This window comes from Diadema antillarum, unplaced genomic scaffold (assembly GCF_040938485.1).
Source record: "Diadema antillarum isolate AM-2024a unplaced genomic scaffold, OU_Dant_1.0 seq00002037_RagTag, whole genome shotgun sequence".
NCBI classification, from domain to species: Eukaryota; Metazoa; Echinodermata; class Echinoidea; order Diadematoida; family Diadematidae; genus Diadema; species Diadema antillarum.
In genome coordinates, this window is record NW_027272689.1 from 180,868 (window position 1) to 205,522 (window position 24,655).

At 38.1% G+C, this 24,655-nt stretch overlaps 1 protein-coding gene across 1 annotated transcript; it reads right to left on the reverse strand.

Annotated features, from left to right (window-relative positions):
* Window positions 1–698: 698 nt before the first annotated feature.
* Window positions 699–23,172, reverse strand: LOC139713707 (transient receptor potential cation channel subfamily V member 5-like). The gene is made up of 15 exons (XM_071625412.1): window positions 22,875–23,172; window positions 14,501–14,654; window positions 12,203–12,373; window positions 11,460–11,649; window positions 10,805–10,958; window positions 9,495–9,746; window positions 7,881–8,039; window positions 7,094–7,201; window positions 5,996–6,100; window positions 5,068–5,222; window positions 4,263–4,372; window positions 3,430–3,569; window positions 3,009–3,125; window positions 2,314–2,445; window positions 699–1,226 (listed from the first exon to the last, which is right to left on the reverse strand). Exons 1-15 carry the CDS (start codon window positions 23,070–23,072, stop codon window positions 1,017–1,019), a joined length of 2,355 nt encoding a protein of 784 aa, XP_071481513.1. The 5' UTR covers window positions 23,073–23,172; the 3' UTR covers window positions 699–1,016.
* Window positions 23,173–24,655: the final 1,483 nt, after the last annotated feature.

Here is a 24,655-nt window from a genome sequence, read left to right on the forward strand (position 1 = left end):
TTGTTCAGTGGAGTCCAAAACCTCTGTACTGCTGCACCATGTGAATAGACGGTGCGGGGACACACTCTGAAGTTTACAGAATAACAACATACAACTAATTACATACACAACAAACATGTTGTAGAATGTTATCACGTAATATCTACAGAACAACAAACCACTAGAATCAGGATGGTCCACAAAATCTTGAAATTGGAGTATGTTGCAAGCTCTGAATGCGAGAATACAGTGAAAATTGCATGTGCCCGGTGTGCACATTACGAGCATGTAGCATGCAGTATTTTGCAACCGAATTTTTTCTTGCGCTGCTAACGTTTGATGGTCTGTCTCATGATTTGTGCACAAATTTTCTCAGTAGTTAATGGTTCTCAAGTTTTGCACATGTTTTTCACATGTTTGGATACATTTCTTTTGAGCATGTTGCTAATTTTCAAGGATGTTGCATAGCATGTTGCTAATTTTCAGGGATGTTGCATAGCATGTTGCTAATTTTCAAGGATGTTGCATAGCATGTTGCTGGCTTTTGAGAATGTTGCACAAGAATTTGAGTATGTTGCAGCAACATGCTCAAACCCCTTGTGGACCACCCTGAGAATGTTATTTTGTTTGCTTTTTCAGTGACCAGAAAGTTGTAAGTGAGCAGAAACAAAACTGCCATGCAAGAGACTACAACAACTTACAGCATACATCACGCCATCAAGAGTGAAAAATGCAGACTTCATATTGATTCATATTTATGCTTTACTGCCATACCCCTCATGAATAATTCATCAAAATCTACCCCAGAGACCAATGACACATGTGCCAAGATGGCTAGGCTACCAAGCTGGGGTAATGTACACATGCTTTCTAAATTGTTACGACACCCATAACATGTGCTGACATTCTGAATACAAAGAATCAAACTTAGTTATATTTGACTGTCGTAGTCTCATATGCTTATTCAAGAATGAGACATATTAGATGCCCTTAGCATAAATTCTACATAGTTCAGATTCATAAAATTTATGTTAATGCTACACGCACTCTCCGTCTGTCGGCGGAGTAATCTTGGTCTCGGGCACAGCGATGGTGAGACCATGATCGGTGGCTTGGGCTGCAGACACTGTGCTACAACGTGGTAGGTCCATGTCAGGTGGAGGTACCCACTGGCCATCAATGAACTTCATCTTGGAGTTTCGGTTGTTCCGCTGACGGGACTTCTGGATTTCCCTGTCGTCGTGCGTCTGTGCGAGAGACAGCAATAGACAAAAAGAAGATCATCAAAATGATATTTATTTCATCTCATCACAACCCTACCCGCACTGACTCATATAACAGATTTGCATGGAGAGCGGGTGTTAGACGTTCTATCACCGTGCTGCCTACCCTGGGACATGGGACACCCTCAGCAGATGTAAACTAAAAGTAGGATCAATCAAGGATCAAAAAAGCATCAGTGTAAAAGCTTAAAGGGATGGTACAGTATTGGTGGAGATGAGAATTGGGCTTTTAACTTTTTGCGACATACCAAGAAAACACTTATGGAATAGTATAGAGCATACCATTTTAAGAGGAATTCAAAGTTTATTTGATTAAAATCGGGTTTGGAATGGCTGAAACATCCAAAAACAAAATAAAACAAAGCAATTGTAATAAAAGTTGGGTCCTACGCTTTATTAGAATCGCTCTGTTATTGGATATCTCAGCCATTTCAAAACCAATTTTCATCAAATAAACATTGAATTCCTCAGGGAATTACATGCTCTTTCATATTTCATGAGAGGTTTCTCATTATCTCACCAAAAAATGTTAGAAAACCTGAAATCAGGTCTAAACCAAAACTATACGCTCCCTTTAAAGACAATATGTATTACCAAAGCTGCTCATTCTGAGGACAAAAGGAAAGTAAAACATTACTACTGTAAACATGAAATATTTGTCATTGTGAACATTTTTATGTAGTGCCTGCTTGACTATAAAGCTATTGTGAAAATGAATGCAAATACTTCGAATTTTTATTTGCGAACAAAAGAAATCTCGTCCTCAGAATTGTAGAAACGCATCTGTCATCAGGACAGTAAAAGAAAACAAATGATCTACTAAATTTCTACCTCCAAAGTAGTTTTATATTCTTGAACAAAGAAATGTCGCAATGTGAAGGGAAGTTCATAATTCTCTTTTCTCTTTTCAGAGTAGTTCTTCCTTGTTCAGGAACAAAGACATGCTATACATGGATATGTTGTAGATTTTGCTTTTCATAAAAGCACAGATTGTGCGGAATGAGGTTGTGACACTTGAGGGAGAAAGGGATGTATGGAACAGTGAGTTTACCTCATGCTCTGTTTGCTGTACCATGGCTCGGCCCGGCAGCCCCTCCCACACAGGTTGGGAGTACATCATCTGCATGCTGTGCCGTATCTCTGGGGACAGAGACTGTTCCAGGACCAGCAGTACCTTGGCCCACTGAAAGACAGAGTGACAGACAGACAGACTTGATAAAACATTAATTCAACAACGATCAGGGCCTGCTCCACTCTGTGTAACCATAGCAACCACTGCTACTTTACAGCAGAAACATATTCACTGAGGCACCATCAAAGTTATAGTTTAAATGTGGTTAATGGTAATGATGCTCTCGTGAAGATTCAGAACAAAAGCTTTCTTGGAACACACGTCATGATGATGTGAAAGGATGGTAACTGTATTTATCCAAAAGGTAGGTGGGAGTATTTGTATCCCATTCAGACCCCAACATGCTTTAGCCTTTTCTTAGCTTTGAATAAGACTTGGTTATCAAGAAATGCTCTGATCAAGAGTCATTACAATCTCACAAAACTATGGGAACATATGCGGCATTCTTCAAATTTGATTCACGACATAAATGATGCAATGTCATTTTCTTTAAAGTCCATCAATATACATACATATAAACACACACAGTATATACACACAAACAAATACAAATGCACAGAAAGAGAGAGCCCAGGATTTGTTTGTTTGTTTTTTGTTTTTTGCTGTGGTCATACCTGTCTTTGCCACTCGTAGTCTGCGTTGGCGATGGTGCTGAATGTATTTCCCATCATAGCAATGAGCATGTTGATGAGCAACAAGGTCACAAGAACCATGTAGACAAAGAAGAGAAACTGCAAGAGGAGAACATGTTGAGAATCAAATATGTGACATTCAACCATTGTGCAGGTTCATGCTTACAACAATGTGAACAAAAAACTTGAGCAATAACATATGTTAAGCTAAATACTGAAAGATCATGTGTCCCTAGTTATTTCACTTAGCTATAACCTGCAATAATGTGTCTTAACTTTACTACCAGCAGAATACTTTGATATGATCTTCAGTGATTAATTCATCATGGCTATATCACTTCACAGCCGCTTTCACCACTAGATACAACTTAAATGCTGAATTTCCTACGATTCTGTCACCTACCTTAGCCATATGTGGGTATCTTGTGTTATCGAACTTCTCATACACATCTCCAAATTCTCCCAGTGACATCACAAACATCGCTACGGCTGAGTTGATGAAGGAGGTTTGTTCTTCAGAGCCGAGAAACACGATGTGCATTGCTGCAACAGGAGGAGAAGAAGATGAAAATCTGGCAACTGATACATGCATTATCAAAGGAGATAAATCACTCTGAGGCACTCATGGATAGTAAAAACTTCAATCCTGACTCGAAATGATGAAGCTTCGACGATTCTTACATAGAAGTGGGATGAAAATAACTTTAAAGCCATGAAAAAAAGAAGAAGTTTGTTTCTCACGATTATCTCTCAAAAACATAGATACCAACGCCACCTTATGGACCAATTTATGGATAACAGTACACATATCATTATCATTATCATTATGATGGTTATGATGGTGATGATGATGATACTAATACTACTGCTACTACTGCTGCTTCTGCTACTACAACTATTGCTACTACTGCTACTATTACTACTACTACTACTACTACTACTACTACTACTACTACTACTGCTGCTACTGCTGCTACTATTACTACTACTACTTATACTACTATTTATACTAACATTTATACTACTCATACTACTACTATCGTTACTATCATTATCATCATCATCATCATCATCACCATCATCATTTCTTGTGGATGCTTTACAAAGTGGTAGGGTGCCGTTGTGGGGATCACAGGATGTACTTTGCTGTTTTAAAAGAAGACTGATATCAATGGAGAACCTCTGCACTGAATAAACTCTGGCCACTACAACTCTTTGCAAACAGCTTCCACTTACCTTGTGAGAAGCCAATGAAGAAGATGAGATAAAGCAGAAGGAACTTGAGTAGATCTCCCTGGATCATCTTGTAGATCATGAAGATGAATGGTCCTACCAGGGCATATACCCTAAGGGTTGGTTGATCACACGAATATGGTAATTAGCATCCTGCATTTGCATGCATTTATATATTGCTTTATTGAGTTTTTCATTACTTCAATAACTTGTTCTGTCATTTATTATGGATTTATCTTTCTCCTTATTAATTTCTGATCTCCGTGAAAGTGACACAGTCAACACAGGGAGTTTCTGAAACAGTACACTGTTTTATATCAGATTCAAAACCCTTCATGGCAAATAGCATAAAATTATAGTAAGTAATTTTGGCAAGTGAGAATCAATGATCAAAACTGAAATTAACATAGACAGGAAATCTGTGAAGGGATAGTCTGGTGTGAAAACCCCTGGAGAGCTCTCGTGAGCAGAAATTATATCAGATAAATTTAAAGCTTTTTCAGTTGGAAATGGCATGTCTTAACAAAATAAATGATGGATATTACAGGGGAATTCCAGTGCAGTTGAAAGTCTGAAAAGAAGGATGAAATTTTCTTAGAACAACAATGAGAATTTGATCAAAATTGGATGAAAAATAAGGAAGTTATGACATTTTGAACTTTTGCTAAGTTTTCAGGAAAAAAAGTCCTTATTTTTCATTCTATTTTGATCAAATTTTCACTGTTGTACTTGTAAAATTTTACTCTTTCTTATCAGACTAACTTATAGCGGGACTGGAATTCCTTTTTAAGTGCTGTTTTCTACGTACCTGAGAAAGAAGAGAAAGAAGGGACAAGCGGTCAGGACGCACAAGATGATCATGACGTCCTCGTAGTATGGGTTACAGGGAGGAATCCTACCAAAGCTTGCCAGTATCACAAAGAAACAGGAGAGTAGGAACATGGCCTTGGCTGGTGCATTGCGCTGTGGAAGGATAACACAATAGCATTTCAACCACCAATATGATGCAAGGCTGGCACGTACTTTCAAAAGGGGGGGGGGGGGGGGCAGTTCATATTTCTGGTGCCATTTCAGTGCAATTTTCCGGTGCCAGTTCTGGGTTTCGTAAGCTAACAAGCAAAAAATAAAAGTCTTTACTGGCGATTTTCTGGTACAACTTCCGGGGTTAAATGGCTTGAAAGCAAAAATGAAAAGCAAAAAAAGGCTTAACCACATTTTTCTGGTGCCACTTCTGGGCTAAAAAAGTGGGGGGGGGGGGGGCAAGCTATTGTATATGCCATATGCTTCATGAGTATATTTTGCGAATTAGGATGTGTAAGATGATTTTGCAAGTGGTTAATTTGAGATCTGGAACATTATGTAATGAGAAACCAAAACTACGATCCCTTTTCATGAGAAAAGTGAATAGCAGTTTCCCACCTTGGGGACTAAGTAAAGTGCACTTTGGTTACATCGCACAACATTCTCGCAATTTGTTAAATGTGCAAATATCAGTCTACTTGCAAAGTTTATGAAAATCTACACACCACAAAATATAGGGCCTACTACTGTGTGTGAAGTAGGCCTATCATATTCCTCTCACATTACACATACACTAGTCTCATCAAAAAACTTTCCCAGAACAACATATCATATTTCAAGAACTATACATATCATAAACTATGCATTTAATAGGGCTCAATCAATTAGGTCCAATTGATTTAAATTCTTCTATTAAAACAGAATAGACTTCTTACCAGGACATTCCAGTAGAGTTTCCTGAGATGGTGGAGTTCCTTGAAGGCAAAGAACACAAACAAAATGGCTCCCAGCAGAGTCAGGCATTCAAACGTGAGACGGCACTGTGAATACATGAGCAGAGGGAGAGAGGAATATGTGAAAGGACCAACTGCCTATAACAATGACATCATCAACATAAGTGAAAAACCATTCCATGTTCATTTGCCTTGAATCGAACTTCGACAAAACTGTCAAAAAGTGTAGGCCTAATTCAAGAGCAGACATAACATTAGGAAGTAACAGAATTTTACAATTCTAAAAACTTGATCTAAATCTACTGAAATATAATCTCAACCAAACATGTAAAATGAAAATAATATCAAATAACCTTTGCCAGCCCTTGAGTGAACCTACATTACAGATTTGTGAGGAAATGAGGAATAAAGAATACCCCTAGAAAAAAGAAAAACAAAATAGCTTGAACAAAATATATCATGTACAAGTCTAGAAAAGCACGTTGAGGGCATATACCCCCACCAAGCAGCTCATAAACACCAATGCACACATGCTGAAAATTGCCCTTATATCCAATGATGAAAAATTTTTCTGTTGTGTCTCAGAGTGTACCTCATCATCAGCTTACTGCACGCTGCGCCTTGAGTGCACGCCCAGTGCACATATGCACACCTCGAATATGCATATCTTAAACTCCCTCATTTATTGGCCCTATTTGTTAATGATAATCCTTTAAAAAAGTATCCTGGATCCACACGGTTATCTGGATCACTACTAAAATCTAATCATCTGTTACTTGTATAATTATCAACTTTTCCTGTAAGTTTTATCCAAATCCGTCGAGAACTTTTGTAGTTATTTTGCAGACAGACAGACAAACAAACAAACCAATGCTGACAAAAACATGTCCTCCCGGGTGGAAGTAATAACCCCAAAAGTCCTGTTCACACATATTTGAAATACAGTGGATTTTTGTTCTTTTCATACAAGAGGAAAATGGTTTGCCTTTTCTGCGAACTCAGACAAACAGACAAAATATGGGTAACAGATATTTACAGACATTCTGGTCCTAATTCCATATCAGTGATCATTCTCCTTACCACGTCTCGCACAGTGTCTGACTTCAGGAGGTAACATGGATCTCTCTCCACCCGCTGCGTGACGTTCCCAAATTCATCCGTCTCATTCACAATCGTGGGGTTCTTGTCCTGAAAAGGGGTGGCAAATATCAATTTTGACAGAGCTTTGATGATATGAGGAACTAATTAAACACAAAGTGAAGAAGAAATCATAAAACAAAAAATATTAATGGCACGCAATGTCATACCATCCAAGGTGTATGCCATGAAAATAAAAAATTAAACAGAATCAAATGTCTCATACCCAATCACATCTGAACAATACTTAAAAGCAAAGAGCATGTAAACTACTCAACATGGGATTAATAGTCCAGAGTCTCAAATTTGATAGAAAAAAAGAAAAATTACTTATAAATTTATTAGACACAGCCCAACAGTATGCATCAAAAATTTGTGATGTAGCCACACGACATCTTTATCTATTTGTTTGTTCGTTTGTTTATTCATTTATGGTTGTTGTTGTTGTTTTTTTTGGGGGGGTTCTTAACTCTTAAATAGTGCAGAGCCTCAAAATTGATAGAAAAAAGGAAAAATTACCAATAAATCCATCAGAAACAGCCCAAAAATGTGTATCAAAAATTTGGTAAGTGGCCACAAGACATTGTGTTTGTTTGTTCATTTATTATCATTATTATTATTATTTTATTTTATTTTTTATTTTTTATTTTATTTTATTATTATTATTTTTTTTTTTTTTTTTTTTTTGGGGGGGGGGTTCATAACTCTTCAGCATCAGTGGAAGACTCACATTGCCAGGTCTCAGGTAGAAAGCCGTGGTGAGGAGAACCAGGTAGAATATGAAGAGGCTCATACGGAGGTAGAACTGGAAGCGGCCAAACGTCTTCCACTTCTCGTGCAGCATCTTACTCATGAGGCCCTTCATCAGACACAGGTGTTCCAAGTCAGACTGGGAGGACAGGGCAGAGGATGGAAAGTACTGGTTCATAAATACGGAACTCATATTGATAGGTTCTGTCTCATTGATGAACGCCCCCTAGCATCCGGTGCCAACACAATCCAAAAATCCAATTCTCATTTAAACAAAGACCACATTCACCTGAATAATCTTTGATGCTTTTACCATCATTGGACCCTTCATGTCCTATTCAATTTGAAAGTTCACCCACAGTACCCAGTCAAAACTAAGTCTTTATGTCCCTTGTAGTATAGCCGATGGCGATTTGACAACCTTGTGTTCCAGCGCCATTTGCCACAGAACTGAACCATAAGGAAGCAAGCTCAGCCAGGATACAATGCCTTAATTATCGTACATCAATCATAGTTGGCTGATCATGCCCATTTCTCACAAACCCTCACCGTACCTGTCCTTGATTGGAAGAGCATGTTTTTGGCTTGGTGAACACGACTACGACTATCCTGGCCATACTGGAACATGACGTCATAATGCATTTTGTTGGCCAATCGCGTAATGACGTCAGAATATCTGCTTCAGCCCGCGTGTGCCCCAACAAGCAAAATGAGACAGTCGTATCAATATGTTAGATCTGTGATTCGGTTGTTAAGAGGCAAAAAAAAAAATCAACCTGTTCTTTGCCAGCACAGAACTGCTTATCAAAATCAGTCTCGCGCCATCTGAGGTTTTCATGACGGTTCTGGGCCACTTTGGGGTCCGCTCAAATTCACGATGCATACACCTATTTGATGCCATTATGACGAATGACATATGTGGGCGCTACTTTACTGTGTATAGGCTGCATCTTAGCAAAATCTAAAGCTACTTAGCAACACAGCGCAGGGACATACGAGAACAGTTGACACAACCGTCATCTTAACATTCGCGTCGCAGCTGTAAAGCTCGCTAATGTGTGCATGGGTCACCAGCATGCAGGGCACATGTGGTGTAGCATTGTACAAACTTACATTGCCGAAACCACATGAAAACGATGTTGGCAGGATAAATTCCTCCACATTTAACTGATGGGCTTACTACAAATTGGAACATGTCACAACATAAAGAGCCTACAAACTGTATGATCTCATAGTAAGGGATTATTCTCTTTTAGCGATGAGAACATTGCACTTTAAAACAGAAAATCACATGCTTATCATACTCATCTCAATTTCATCATCTTTGGTGTTTAGTTTTGTAAAATCATAAAACTGCAACACATAATGAAAATAATTACATTTATTTTCAACAATATCTTCACTCCTGTTTTAACTATTAGTATTTATTTGTGTGTGTATGTGTGTATGTACCTCTGAACCTGTCTAGGTGTATGCCTGTTTGTGTGTGTCTGTGCAATACGATGTGATCCATAGACAGACTGACTTCAAAGAGATTACTGTACTGTATACAACTGAGGAAAATGACTTATTCAAGTGAGCTTGCAGTTTTTACCTGGTTGACAATTGTGAAGAGGGCAGACTTTTCGTTAACGCTCCCGTCCACTCCGATGCTGTCTAGGTTGTAGAGAGGGTAGAGGGCACACGTCACATCTCCAAACTTCCACGACACCTGGCGCTCGAGATAGATGATGTAGTCAAAGAGCTCCTCGTTGGCAATCTCAGCCGCCAGGGAGAGTGGGGTGTAGCCCTGGGCGTTGGTGATGCTGCAGCTGGAACCCAGCTCGAAGCACTGGGTGAACATGGCCTGGGAAACCAGAAACAAGATGTTTAATGTTTTTTTTTTTTTAATATCATGTCTTTATATCATTGTTTGTACAGAGCATTGAAATAATCTGTTTTCATAATCATGATTGTAAACAAGTGCAATTCAGCCTGTTCAATTCGATTCAATTCAATTCAAGATGTAAACCATGCCCGATGTTAACATCAAATTTGAAGTGAAATTGCATATAGAATGATTGTACACCCAGGCAGTGAAAATGGAGGTCACAGAAATTTAAAAGAAAGGAATGGAGTGAAGTGAGACTGAGGAGATGGTGGTTAAAAAAAGCATGAAGGAAGACTTGATGAGAGTAAAGGGAAATATGGACAAAGTCTAGAGTTGATGGAATAGAAGGACACTACAGCAGATCGCAGCCATCCCACAGCCATGGGTAGAATATGCTTGAAGGTGAGGAAAATATTGCACATGAAAAACAAACAAATAAACAAACAGACACAAATCTGAAAATTCCAGTGTAGGAATGCCAAGTTTGGATGTACCGGTAACCCCCCACCAACTTAAACTATTGAATTCTATATGGATGTAGTGAACCAAATACACCCGATTATTGGAGTCAAGATGTGCAATGTCACACATAGCTCTGAATTCTCAGGAGTGATGTACCACATCAATTGTGTAATGATAAGGGTGGAGAAGTTAAAGAGTAATGGTCTTTATCAAATGCCACTAGTTATAAGCCCAGAAGGGACTCTATTACAAATGAAGTCTTGAGGAGCACATGTATTGATGTGGATTAGTGCTTAACTAAATTAAAGACTAAAAACTATAAGAGTTATACAGGAACTGTCACCAAAGGAGTGACAACCAATCAGCTCCATACCCATGATGAAGATGGATGAGCTGTCATTTTCATAAATTAGATTGTACATTTAATCATCAGTACCATCATAATTTTCTCTATTCCTGCACTTCATACAGTTACTACTGCTTTTGTTTTCTTTTACTTCCTTGTTTTTGGGGGATGAGGGTTAAGGTTGACACAAGTTCTAAGGACTGGGTGGGACCACCACCAGGCTCACCTTCTTGTTGTGGAGGACAGCCATGTGTAGGGCAGTGTTCCCGTTGGCATCCTGGGCATTAACGTCTGCACCCTTGCTCCACAGAAAGCGCAGTATGTCCTCCTGCTCCAGGCACGCAGCAAAGCTCAGAGGGTATTCCCCAAAGTAGGTGTGTCTGCAGAAACATTACCATGGCAACAAAAAGTGGACAATAGGCTGGTTTCCTAATGTATTCACATATTTTAATGCATCTTTATTACTGTATGCACCTCGAGATAAGCCCTTCAAATCAACACATTTATATCAGATACATGTAAATAGATAATTGATTGCCTGAATTAGTCATAAGTTGTTGTGAAGGTATATGAATATATTTCAGTATGTGGTATACCATTTCACTGAAATCAAAATGGTACAGGGAAGCATTCGCAATGGCAGTATATCTTTGTCACTTGATATGTCTCCAACAGATCTCAAACAATTAATGAGCACTGTTATATATTGATTAATTGAATGGCAATCCTTTCGTTTGCCTATCTGTAGTTGCATTTTAGAGAAGAACAAATACAGTTGATGAAGAAGAGGGATGAAAGGAAGAATTGGTTGAAGAGGAGGAGGAGAAGATGAAGACCAAAAGAAAGAGGATAAAGAGAATTTTATCAGGAATTTTTCTCACCCTTGGTAGTCTGTTTTAGGATCCACCAGGATGGCCTCATGTTCAAATGTGTCCTGCCTGCACGTCTTCTGGTCGTCGGGGAGGAAGAAGCTCCCACACGCCCTCTCGTCAAGGTACGCCCCGTGCTCCACCAGAAACTTCACCATGGCGAAGTCCTCGTTGACGATGGCAAAGTGCAGACAGCTCTCACCTGTGCACATGTGATGATGAAGCCTTTGATGATTTGGTTTGTTACTGGTACATATTCCATTTGGGCACTGAAATCAATGTGTGATCACTTCTCATGCAATTATTGAGTAGCCGTTGCTGTGATCTACAGTTAAAAACCTGGCTGCAGTATATTGGTCACCTTCTATAGGCCTATGTCACTGCTACTGTACAAACAACCTCAGAGAGTGAGAGAAGAAAAAAAAAAACAATATGGGATGAAGACCAAGTATACAACAGATACATAATTTGTCTCTTGGTGACAATATTTCACTTTGGCAAAGCAAGTAGTGTCTGCAGATCAAGCCCTGCCTGCCAACATACAATGTACCAGTATACACACTTCTTTTTGTCAGAGTCTCTGTGAATCACAAAACAACTTTTGGTCGGGACAACCACAGAAAAAAATAAAGAAGAATACAATGTTTTGTGTGTATTTTTGTAAACTTGTTGATGCTCCAAGACTTTAAGATGAGCAAGAAATGGTGGCAGAATTGTAGTTCAAGTGGAGGTTCATTGGGGTTTGGCGAACTCACCGTAATACATGTCAGTGTGAAACACGTCGTTGACAAGGTTTGGCCAGGCAATGATGAGCCTCTTGGCCAGCTCGTTGTGGAGGTCGGTGGCATTGAGGAAGCATAGATGAAGGATGGTCTCACTGACTGCTCCCCTCTTGTCCAGGTCCCAGCACACCTTGCGGAATGTGGCTGGTGTCAGAGAATTTATATAATCACACAATCAACTCTTAAACCTTCATCTACTTGTGGATTGAGTGAATGCAGCGATATTAGCAGAACACATCAGTGAAAGTTTGGGGAAAATTGGACAATCTGTTCAAAAGTACGAATTTTTAAAGTATTTGCGCAATCACTGCTGGATGAGAAGACTACTACAGTGCATGATGTCACATGCGTAGAACGATATGAGAATATTATAAAGAGAATTTCACAATTCTTTTTAAGTGCACATTTCCTTGACTTGTCACTGATGTATGGTAAGGGTAATTTATTATTGTGGAATGATTCTGGAGTATAAACAAAATACATTGAGGGTAGAGACAAAATCACATACAAGGATGTGAGCAATGTGCAAAATTCATCAATGCTAGATATAAAATCATACAAAAAACTTTGAAACACTGAATAGAAAGTCAAAAATGCATGAGGTAAAAACCAAAACATCCACTAAACTCTGAAATGCTTCATAGAATGTCAACAAAGACACATAACAGATCAGGAGATAGAATAGCAATTCAAATAAGCCTGATATGCATTGCTTAAGGCCATTCGAATAACAAAGTGTAACATCGACCAAAAAAAAGATGATTTCTCGTGAAATATACCAGGAGTCAACAGATATATGCCATTAGCTCACCATCTGCATTTCTTCATCATTTCTGAAAATTACACATTATGATGGCAAAAACGCTTCTTCTCTTCAATCTGACAAACTTATCTAAAAAGAAATTGAATAAAATAATGAACTAGAAATGTCGCTATGGCGACTGGTATGCCTCCGCCATAATGCATGATTCTCCTAATAGGTCTATAGTACATGTGGACAATGTGTGATTACATTTTCACAAAATTGGCAAAATATTAAAATGACATGTTTGTCACAAATGTATCGAATGTTCACCTTCCTTGACCTATGTTTAATTGGATGAATAGGAGAGCATGTATTTGGGGATTCAAGAACTTTAACTTCGACTTTGACCCTTTCATAAGTTTACACACTTGAGTAATTTTCAAGGTATGGAGTAAAAGTGCAATTTCTGTATTGAACAGTAAATTGTTATCATTTTCATCTGGCCTTTGATTCATAAGAGAATCACTGTCAGGCAGAACATACATAAATATGTACTAAGTTTAAAGATAACTTGAGCCACTTGCGAGATATGGAAAAAGGAGTAAGTTCAGCACTTTCACTTGATCTTTGACCTTTTGACCTTTGGCCTTCTTGGCAAAAAAAAAAATCCCAGAGAATATCTAGTGGGTTATACATGCATACATCAAGTTAAAAAGAAAATAATCGTGCTGGCATTGCATAAATATAAGGAAAATAGTAAAATTTTGAAGTATTGCCCTTGACCTTTGACCCCTGACCTTTGACCCACAAACCCCAAATTCCCTAGATAACCATTGCCAGTCAGTACATGCATATATACTTTGTTCCATAAAGATACCTTGAACAATTTCCAAGATAGAGAGAAAAAAGTAAAATTTTAACATTTTACTTGACCTTTTGACCTTTGACCTTTTGACCTCATGACCCCAAACTTTTACCAGAGAATCTTAATTGGGTAATACATGTATACACTAAGTTTCAAGAAAATATCTTCAGGCATTGCATAGATATGGGGGAAATAGTGAAATTTTAAGCATTTGACCTTGACCTTTTGACCTTTGACCTTGAGCATGTGCACCCAAAAGTTGATAGGCACAACTTCACCCCCTAATACACATACATGCCAAGTTTCATTAGGATACCTCAAAAGGTTTTGATAGTTACCCTGTCCACAAAATTCATTACGGACGGACGGAAGGACGGACGGAAGGACGGACGGACGGACAACCCGAAAACATAATGCCTCCGGCACCACTTCGTGGCGGAGGCATAAAAATATAGTATGGGACATTGGCATTTTGCATATTGCATCATGCAGCATGCATTCTCCGAGACAATAGTTCATACACTAATTTCAGTTATCAAATTCTAACAACAACAAAAAAGACTCCTACTTGTATAATCTACTCAATTTCCGAATGACATACATTGCACGCAGGCTGTCTCAATCATCAACAATATACCATAGGTGCCTATATGTATCTCACCTGACTTCACAGGGCTGACAGTGTTTGCGCTCTGTTGCCGTGACGATGCTCCAATGATTTCCGTCTTCTCCTTTCGATTCTTGTTCCTGCGGCTCACAAGCTCCTTGATGGAGATGTCACGACCCTGACCACTATTGTACAAGTATCTCCTGACCTGAAAAGTGTAATTACAGGAAGGATACATTGAAAAACATTAACTAATATTGCAAGAGACAAAAGCTATACAGTGTATATAATACACTGTATGTTGTGCAGCATGTGACATGAAAACAAACCAATTTAATGTAAACAGCAAATCTGGGATGATGGATGATTCACTTCAAGACGCGCTGGCAAAATATTTGTGCAATGTATCAAATGAATGAAGTGAAGCACATAATATTACAATAATACTGGAAGAATAACAAAGACAAGCTCAAATGTAACGGGAAACAAACTTATACACTACACAACAAGGTCCACAATGTTTCTAGATTTTGTGCATCGGGGGGGCGGGGGGGGGTATCGGGCGTACACCCCCAAATTTTTTTGTTTATGTGAATAAGACAAAAGAAATGAAAAGAAAAAAAGATCAAATGAAACCCCGAAGTAGTACCAGAAATATCTGTTGTGCCCCCCTTTACAGAATTCCTGGGTCCACCCCTGATAATGAACATGTTCCCATATATTAGTACACACATGTCTACACTGTATATCACACACAGACAAGCATGCATTGATATTTACACAATGCACATACATGTACAATTCATTTATTCATTTTTCCCATCTCCAACAAAACATGTAAATGCAATTCTTTTGAACATAAGATATACATGTACATAGGTGCATATATACACGTGTATATATATATATATATATATATATATATATATATATATAGATTCACAACAGTAGGTCAATATAAACTCCGTTGGAGATGTGAATTTGACGAATTTTCGCCCATAGGGCTTTGTCAAGTCAATACATTTGACACTTTATTTTGAAGCAGATCAAAATAAAAGATGCGTCGTCACTGTGATGGTAGCGCGTCCATAACAAGATGCGCACAAACACAAAAGGCGCACAAGGGCGCACATAGACAATTAGCGCACAAGGTAGGACGTCACAAAGAAAACTAGGAAGGTAAGGAAAATACAAGAAGCGTACAAAATAGGACGTCACAAAGAACAAAGAGAAAGCACGTCACAAAGCAAAGAGGTAGAAAATTGCAGATGAGAGAGAGAGAGAGAGAGAAAGAGAGAGAGGGAGAAGGAAACGGAGATAAAAAAGAAGGATTATTACCTAACGGAGAAAGAACGGAAAGAAACATTCAGTCCATTGGGGTGAAGGCAGCCGAGGCGATAGATCAGTTGCTCTTCTCGTACAGTGTAGTTTGCGGATTTCGTCTGGGCCATTATGACAGGTCGTCATTACACCGATCTTCAGGTGGTTAATGGTGTATACATATATATATATATGTATACATATATATATATATATATATATATATATATATATATATATATATATACAAAATGAAATTAATGGATATACCATTGATAAGGTAAAAAGAAACACCAAAAAAAGCATTCTCAAATTTTGAAAATGCAGGAGATGGGGAGGAATGCTAAAAAAAGCCATGATTGTAGGGTGCATTTTGAAACAATTATACATACAATATTGATCTTCTATCTTTGTACATGAAAATTGGAATTACAAAATTGAATTACATGAACTAAGAATATAAACCTAACTAGTCCTAGACAAACATCCAGACAAATCCAAACACAATACAATGTACACTGTATATGTACGATGTACATGCACACATATGGACGACAGTCTGATATCTTACACTCAACACATTTGTGAACACATTCATAGGCTGATACAGTGTAGTTATTCTCAAATGCTATAAACTAGGATGAGGTGACTTAGGGAAAGTGCTTTCCATTAGGATAAATAAACTGCCCTTCTACGGCTGTCTGCACATGCAGTAAAAAATTGTCATTACCTTAATGCCCTGACAACTAACAATAATCTACCCTGATTGCCCCTGCTCAGGAGAAATGTTCAAGTGATGTTGTGCTATGTACGTATCTATATGTTCATGAGCAGCGTAGCAGCCAATCTAAGCACTAATATCGGGGAATCTAATGATTAGATTGTACAATTGTAATGACAGCAAGTGTGCAAATAATGAGATGGGGGATTCTTGAATGCTCCCTGTTTTACCATGACATGGTGAATCATCTCACTATACACACATATGAAGAGGTTTAAAACCCGAAGTGTACTACTATTACAAATGTACATGTGTGTGATCCACATATCTCTTTCAACTCCACATGTTAAACCATTTCTTTACAGATAAAAAAGAAAAGATATTTACATGGAACTCATTTTTCTGCTTGAAGACAATCTGACTGACCAAAGGAGTGACAAAATGCTATGATACAAGGACAACGTAGCTTGATATTTTGGCATAAGGCTTTATACTGTATGGACACAATATTAGTCCCTTGACAAGAATCTAATTATCATAATGACTGTGAACTGTTGAACTCACAGCCTGGTTATCTCTCTATGTAAATCTGTTATTTGCCAATGCTCTGTATCAGATGTGACATCTTCCTTTTACATAAACACTGTATGTGTTCTGTTGTAGCAAAAAGGGTGGTAGTTACAATCATATGACCACAATTGCAGTGAAGATGGATCTTAAATGAAGCATCATGCACACTTCATGTCCTTTTTTGTTCTTTTGTTTCATAGTAAGCACTTGATTACATTGGGAATCACAATTTACACATACTTGTAGGTACAATGTATATACAATGTAGATGTGTTCTTACTCAATATCACACATACACTGTACACACACTTACCCACACACACAATCAAATGTTTGTTGTGTGTGTGTGTGTGTGTGTGTGCACAATATATGGTGAAGTTATCATCGCCTTGATGCATTTCTGTAAAAGTGGAAATTTTCTCACATTTCGCACAACCAGAAACTAGCGCGAACATAAACACACGCAAATATTTTTGCTTGCCATATACATGTAAGTATTCCAGAATTTGATGTCTTGATTCTGTGGAATTAAAAACATGTGAAACTTATATTACCCCACCAAGCACAAATTATTACTCACCTGAAAATATCCACTTTTACACTAGTCTAAAATTAATATCATATGAAAATATAATGGATGGTCCTTCACTGTCAGTGGTGAACGAAATGAAATGTAGGCCTATCATCAATTAAAATGATGTTGTTGATTGCAAAGGGTGTACAGGTGGAAAGCATAGACCTCCAAACCTGCCAGAAAATAATAAAATATTAACAGATAAATTCACACGCATGGTTGCTAAATTTGATTGGCCTACATGCATGGTGAGCACAAGGCCCTATGGGCAAGTCACCCTATATCTGAAATGACTTGGGTAAAACGAAGTGGAAGCACAACAACAGAACTATATGCATATTAATTTCTTAACATTGGACAATTAAATAGAAATGATGAAGAGTTTTGAATTTCACTTTTTTGGGACAAAGCAGCATTTAAAGTGTCTTGAACTCTACAGTGTATGTGAAAAGCATGACCATTTTCTACTGAAAAGTGAAACAATTTCTTTTTTTATGTTCACTGTATACAAAAAATTCTGACAATGTGTATCTAAGCCTAATGGAGACTTGTACAAAGTGATGGCATTACCATCAACTACTGGTAAATATTTTAACAATGTTATTGTTGTGTAAAAAAAGAACAAACCTATAACTGCTTCTACAGCTGTACACGTATGTATCAAAGTATTTACCGTACTTAGTTATATTCTAAAATTGTCTGAGTTTCCCAAATTTGAATGAAACTTTGATTGCACTGTCTTTACAGTTGTATTCATTTCAATGTTAATAAAATGTATAGACCGATTCTGTGATGCGCCATGTGTATTTTTGGCATGGGCAGCGCCATTACTGCGGTGTCTTAGCCGACCCCCCCCCCTCCCCTCTCCCCCACCCCCTTCCACGCACGGAATGAAAAACTGATGCATGGTTGTTAGCCAATGGGCGAATGCTTGCTTAGTGCGCGAACCTTTGTTACAAGTGCGCGATAAACATGTTGACCGGGGGTGGGGGAGAGGAGGGGGGGGGTCGGCTAAGACACCTCAAAATGAGCTCGCGGCTACACTACGCCCAGTGCCACAATTTGTCTGCTGCCCTCAACGAACCCGAATCGGTCTGTATGGAGGGGAAATCAATGATAGAACAGACAGGTTGTCCAGTACCAGTGGTCAGTTGGTTTCATATTTGTTAGACTGAGAAAAGGTATGGACAATCAGTAGGATTCTACACTATCTGTCTTCAATCTGACAATAATATTTGAAGTTGAACACAGCATTTGGGACAATTCACATGTCAAAAAACATTAAAAAGTGTCAGAATAATCACAATTATCATTCACACACTGTAAATACTACCAACTGAGTTACATGACAATTTTCTATGCATCAATGTTACGCTTCACTGTTATGAGGGGAAATTTTATGGACTGATATGCCCCATGAATTATTATGTATTTGAGCTTACACCAAAACACAGTGTATTGTACAAATATACATTATATAATAATCATTCTGCAAATGAGGTTGAGGTTTTTGAAATTATTTTAAGATATCAATTTTACTGCATAAACATAAAATGAAGAATGAAGCATCATTTCAACTCAGTCAAAATGCATAATAATCATTACTCTTGTGATGAGGTTGTCCATGTAATTTTACAACAAAAATGAGAAATGGATTATGACTGCTGGTAACATATTATTCAAAATCAAATCAAGTTACGTTGACATCTTGATGAATTCAGACACATCATGCATACAGGGCATATTTGTTTTGAAAAACATTCACTTCACATAATTTTCCTCCATGATGATCAACAATGCATTACTGCAAACTGCTATAACCAAGCTTACACCACGTACTGTACATGAATATTGACCCCAAAACAGCATGCTCTTAATTCAGGTTCTCATATACACAATGTAACAGCGACTTGATTTCTTGTCGAGAAACTGTTGAAGTTGATACAAAAGCAGGAGTTACATTCACAGATCAGCCTATAAAGTATTCATGCTGTTGAGATTAAGGCCTCCCTGTGTCATTAAAACTCTGTACATGTACACACAGCTCGTCATAGGCAATAGGTTCATCAAAACCTGCTGGTCCAATGGGAGTTTGTGGCCATGCTGTCTGTGTCTTGACTAAGCCTTCCTTCATGAATATAATCATCTATACCCATACTTGCTAGCATGCCAGCCATTTACTAGCTTCTCTCTTCTTCTTTTTTTTTTTGTGGTTTATTTCCTTTTTTTCTTTCTTTTGCTTTTAAAAGGGGAGGGGAAGGTGCAAGGGAGGATGTCATAATTTTTGTCAGCTTCTTCAACATTCTGATAGATTGAGCACACAGGATATAACATTATAAAATCCAGCGCTTCAAACAGCTTGCACGGAAATGAAAGACTGCCTTTTTGCTTGTGAGACATACATTCTGTACATTTGCACATGTATATTCTATCCTTGGTGTTTGATTTTTATTTCTTTCAGTACATTGTACCTGAATCATTGGTATATGATCTTTAAAACTGTTCAGGCTACAAACAAATATGGAGAACTGAGATGAACAACTTGGCCAAATAAAAACCTCTGGACCATGATTGGCCATGCATACAGATGTACACGTAGCCCCCCCCCCCCCCCCCCCCTCCTGGCAATTTGAGAAACTTGTCAGGGAGAGATGTGGTTCAGGGTTGCTTTCACACTGCACGATTTTAACATATTTCTACCCCCCCCCCCCCCCCCCCCCCCCATTTACAAACAAGTTCTTTCAGCTAATCTGAAAGGGTCAGTGGTGTTGCAATTGCGTAAACACATGTGCCATTCATTTGTCTCTTTCCACCTTTCTGGGCAGGTGGAGTCCTGACCTTCTAATCTGGTCACTGGATTATCTAGACTCTTGACCTGAGCTGACCCACTTCTGGTAGGACGGTCTGGCTTGGACTAATTTGACCATCTGGTGGACAGATTGGGGATTGATTGTCCAGCTGACCATCAGTAAACAATCAGGTCACCTTAAGGTCATATCTAGAGGAGTGCTCCTCCTGAGACTCAGAGCGTGTTGCAGAAGCCTAGATTGCCCATAGCAGATCGAGACTGTTGTGTCGTTTCCGAAATGCAGTGTTTTGTATCTCTCACCAAGTTAGTGTACAATTGTATACCAAGTATTAGTCAGTGATACAGTAACAAGGGAAATTTTAGTTTTGAGAAACATTATATGTAAATTCAGTGAATGCAGAAAGACTAGAGAGACTCACAAAAAAAATGTGACAGTCTGAATAAAAGTTTTGAATGTCTAGACTCTTGGCTACACCGTAATTCCCTGTCCCACACTCTCTACTTGGGAACTCTACAAGAATTTGTGATGGCATGATAATACAACATTATGAAGATATAATGTCTATTGTATGCATGTAGGTGCAAAGAATAGGAAATATATTTGTTCTGAGGCCCTAAAAAAGAACTAACTGTAGCTCCTCCAGAAAGCATGGTGAATATTATTTTATCAGCATTAACATGTCCCCGAAGTGAGTAACAATTCAAGGAAGTGTGTCCTTTTTATATGGAAAAAAAAATTGTGAAATTCTCTTATTATTTCTGAACATCAATTCTCTATTCTGACATTATTCTAAATGTTTGTCTCATAATGATGTACCCTCTCCCTGGCAAATGAGATGTTTTTTCTGGTTATAAAAAGCTTAAAAGGGCAGCATGCATTTAATCAGCTACAGTGTATAGATACTGGCCTACATGATATACATTAGCCCCACTCACTGCTGCACAAACAGGCTCCTTGCTTTGATATACTCTCTACAGGAATATGAAGCAAGAGTGCTCATTGATCGGTAGAGTGCATCTGATTCTGGGAGGCCTACTGGCATCATAGAGGGTCTTGAAAAATGATGCACATCCAGAATCAGGTATTATCCAAACATGCATACATGTACTCACATGGAGACACACACACATGGCATGTGCAAACACACACACACACTCAGAGGCTTGTGAATATTATAGATTACATTACTTGCATAAAATAGAACTTCCACATTGCACTGAAATAAAGAAACAACAAGACATACTACTTACAATCATTGATATTTACAGCCTGGTTCTTAATCCAAAGTACCTGAAATTCCTTTTTAGTGTAATTAACAGCACATGCACACTTGCACAATATACTTCAACAATGAAAGACAGAGAGAATGGTATGAAACACTCATATCAAGGGAAACAGGAATGAGGGTAGATTTACATCTTATAGTTCTCAATCCTGTCTATTTGAATTTTAAGTTCATGAAATTCAGGAGAAAATAATCCACTGAAGGTCAGAATAACACTAATGAGATATATGTGAAATATTGACATTGCAGTGTATTATATTCATCTTTTCATCACAGTTTGTAAATATTGATATCCTAATTTCATCCAGATTACAAAACAAATGATTTATGGAGTGGCAGCCATGCTTTTGTAGATCATCTCTGCAAAGATGTTCGCTTTCATATCTTGTCTTGATCAACGATAGGCCAATAAAAGGTTGGTCTCTTGGACATGTGTAAGCATTCCTACGGCTAATCTCTTGAAACTATCTTTACATGTACAGATCTACTGTCATTCAAAAGTGTTATTAAAGGACAAGTTCACCTTCATAAACATAAGCATTGAGAAAATGCAACAATATTAGTAGAACACATCAGTGGAAGTTTGAGGAAAATTGGACAATCGATGCAAAAGTCGTGATTTTTTTTAATTTTTGTGTTGGAACCGCTGGATGAGGAGACTACTACAGCTTGTGAGTCATATGCGTACAACAGTATAAAGAAAATATAAAAGAAAATTCAACATATTTTCACTTTTTTCGCATAATAAAAGAGCAATTGACTTGCCTCTTTCTAAAGGCAGGGGGAATAATATTACCCATAACATTTATCGGTAACGAGTCAGGGGAATGTGTACTTTTTTCAAAAGATGGAATTTTGTGAAATTCTCTTTATATTTTCCTTATATTGTAGTACGCATGTGACATCTAAGTTATTCATACACTGCAGTAGTCTTCTCATCCAGCGGGTACTGCACAAAAACTTCAAAAATTCATAACTTTTGAACGGATTGTCTGATTTTCCTCAAACTTTCAATGATGTGTGTACATTCTCTCAATCCTTATGTTTATGAAGGTGAACTTGTCCTTTAACACAACAGAAAATGAAAGGGAGAGAGATGATCTATATATACATATATATATCAAAGTAAAAGTAAAAAATGTACTCACAGCATCACCCCTGATCTTGTCCTCCAGCGGTTGCCAGTTTTTGGTCTTGATGGCTTCCCGGGTCAGTTCCACCAGTTCACCACCCCCCTTGGGGTTCACCAGGGAGTAGAGGGGGAAGGTCTCCTGACTGTTGTCATCCACCTGTTTCTTGTTCCCCTCATCCTCATCCAATTCTTGCTTGCTCTTGCCTGTTCCCATTCCTCAAGAGTCTATCAGTATATACATGCAAAACTTAATCCCAGATTTTGAAGATGCTGCTTGAGAAGGTTGAAGTGCGTGTTTGCCACCATCACACACAAAAAAGAGAGACTCTTAGATGTTGGTTACCATGGTGACAACAATCATTCCCTTCTGAGGCACTGCCTGGAATGTTCAGGAATGATGGAAAGAGAAAACATATCATCAAACACATTTCAGTCCAATTGGATGGTACATTTGACGTACATCATTCTCAAAAATAAAGAGGGTTTACACAGATTAGTATTTCTGAGAAGTCTGTATTCCAAATGATAGTTGTCATAATTTGCAAATTATCAAGGGGGGGGGGGGGGGTGACAGGTCAATATCTTTAATAAATCCTGTATGACTTTATGTCACTCAAAGGCATAATGATTAATTTCACTGAAAAAGAAAACCTTTTAAGTGATGTAACAATTCAATGTCATACAGTAACTGTAAGCACTCAAAGAAAATGCAAAAAAATATATATATATATTTGAGTAATACTTTTATTTCTCCTTGCCTCACATGTACAACACTACATGTTGTTCAAAGCTATAATTTGACACATGCTACACTTCATATTACTATAGCCGTACACCCACTGTTAAGCTGAGAAGAAAATAAGTGAATACAATATGGGGTTTCCATATAAAAAACTGGTCTGCAGTTATCTGTACATTGTATGCTTTGTCCAGTTTGCATGAAATTCATTCTTTTTAGTGACTTTGTGACACTGCTGTATTCCTCTGGCAAACTTCTGAAGTTGTCTTATGCCATGCCTTCACAAATACTCTGGACATTTATAATTTCACATCATTTTCAGGTCATTCCACTTATACTAATGGAAAAACATTCTAATTACCTCCGCCAAGGGAGGAGGTTATGTTTTTATTACCGTTGGTTGGTTTGTTTGTTTGTTAGTTTGTTTGTTTGTCCTTGTGCAAAATAACTCAAAAAGTAGTTAACAGATTTGAATGAAACTTACAGGAAAGGTTGAGAATGACACAAGTAACAAACGATTAAATTTTGGTAGTGATCCGAGAATTTTGAGGGAATTTATGAAGGATTTTTGATATTTTGACAGGTAGGGTCAATGAACTTGGGAGTTCAAGATGCGCATTTTTGAGGTTTTCAAATGCGCACTAATGTGCGTGCTCCAGTTTCTGCAGCTGGGCGAGGCGCGCCGTGCAGCTGAGGGTTTATGACATAACAAAGGCTTCTATATTGGGAAATCGGGCAATTTTTCAGCATGTATACCTATGGGTGTGGAAATTACTGATCTCTATGGAAGAGCCCAAAGAGCTTTTCCCCAGCCAGGTGGAGAGGAGAAAAATCTCTTTGGGAAGAGCAAGATCATCAGTGGAAAGTACTTGTAGCTGCTTGGCGGAGGTCTGCGCTCTCAGAGTGCTTTTCTAGTTTCTCAATATATTCATGATCATGACATACCAGATTTGCATGTACTGTATTACGTTCAAATGTTATAACAAATGACAAATCTGTAATGTGACTATTTTTCGGAAAGAATGAGCCTAGCCTATTGGCAAGACTGACATTTTGAT

What these genes read in the sequence shown, in the direction of transcription:
- LOC139713707 (XM_071625412.1), bottom strand. Translation starts at nt 23,072, where the DNA reads ATGGGAACAGGCAAGAGCAAGCAAGAATTGGATGAGGATGAGGGGAAC. An exon ending in CTGTCCTCCACAACAAGAAG is followed by an intron (nt 9,747 to 10,804) that starts GTGAGCCTGGTG and finishes CTGGTTTCCCAG; the next exon opens with GCCATGTTCACCCAGTGCTT. An exon ending in CTTCATTGGCTTCTCACAAG is followed by an intron (nt 3,570 to 4,262) that starts GTAAGTGGAAGC and finishes CTCCTGTTGCAG; the next exon opens with CAATGCACATCGTGTTTCTC.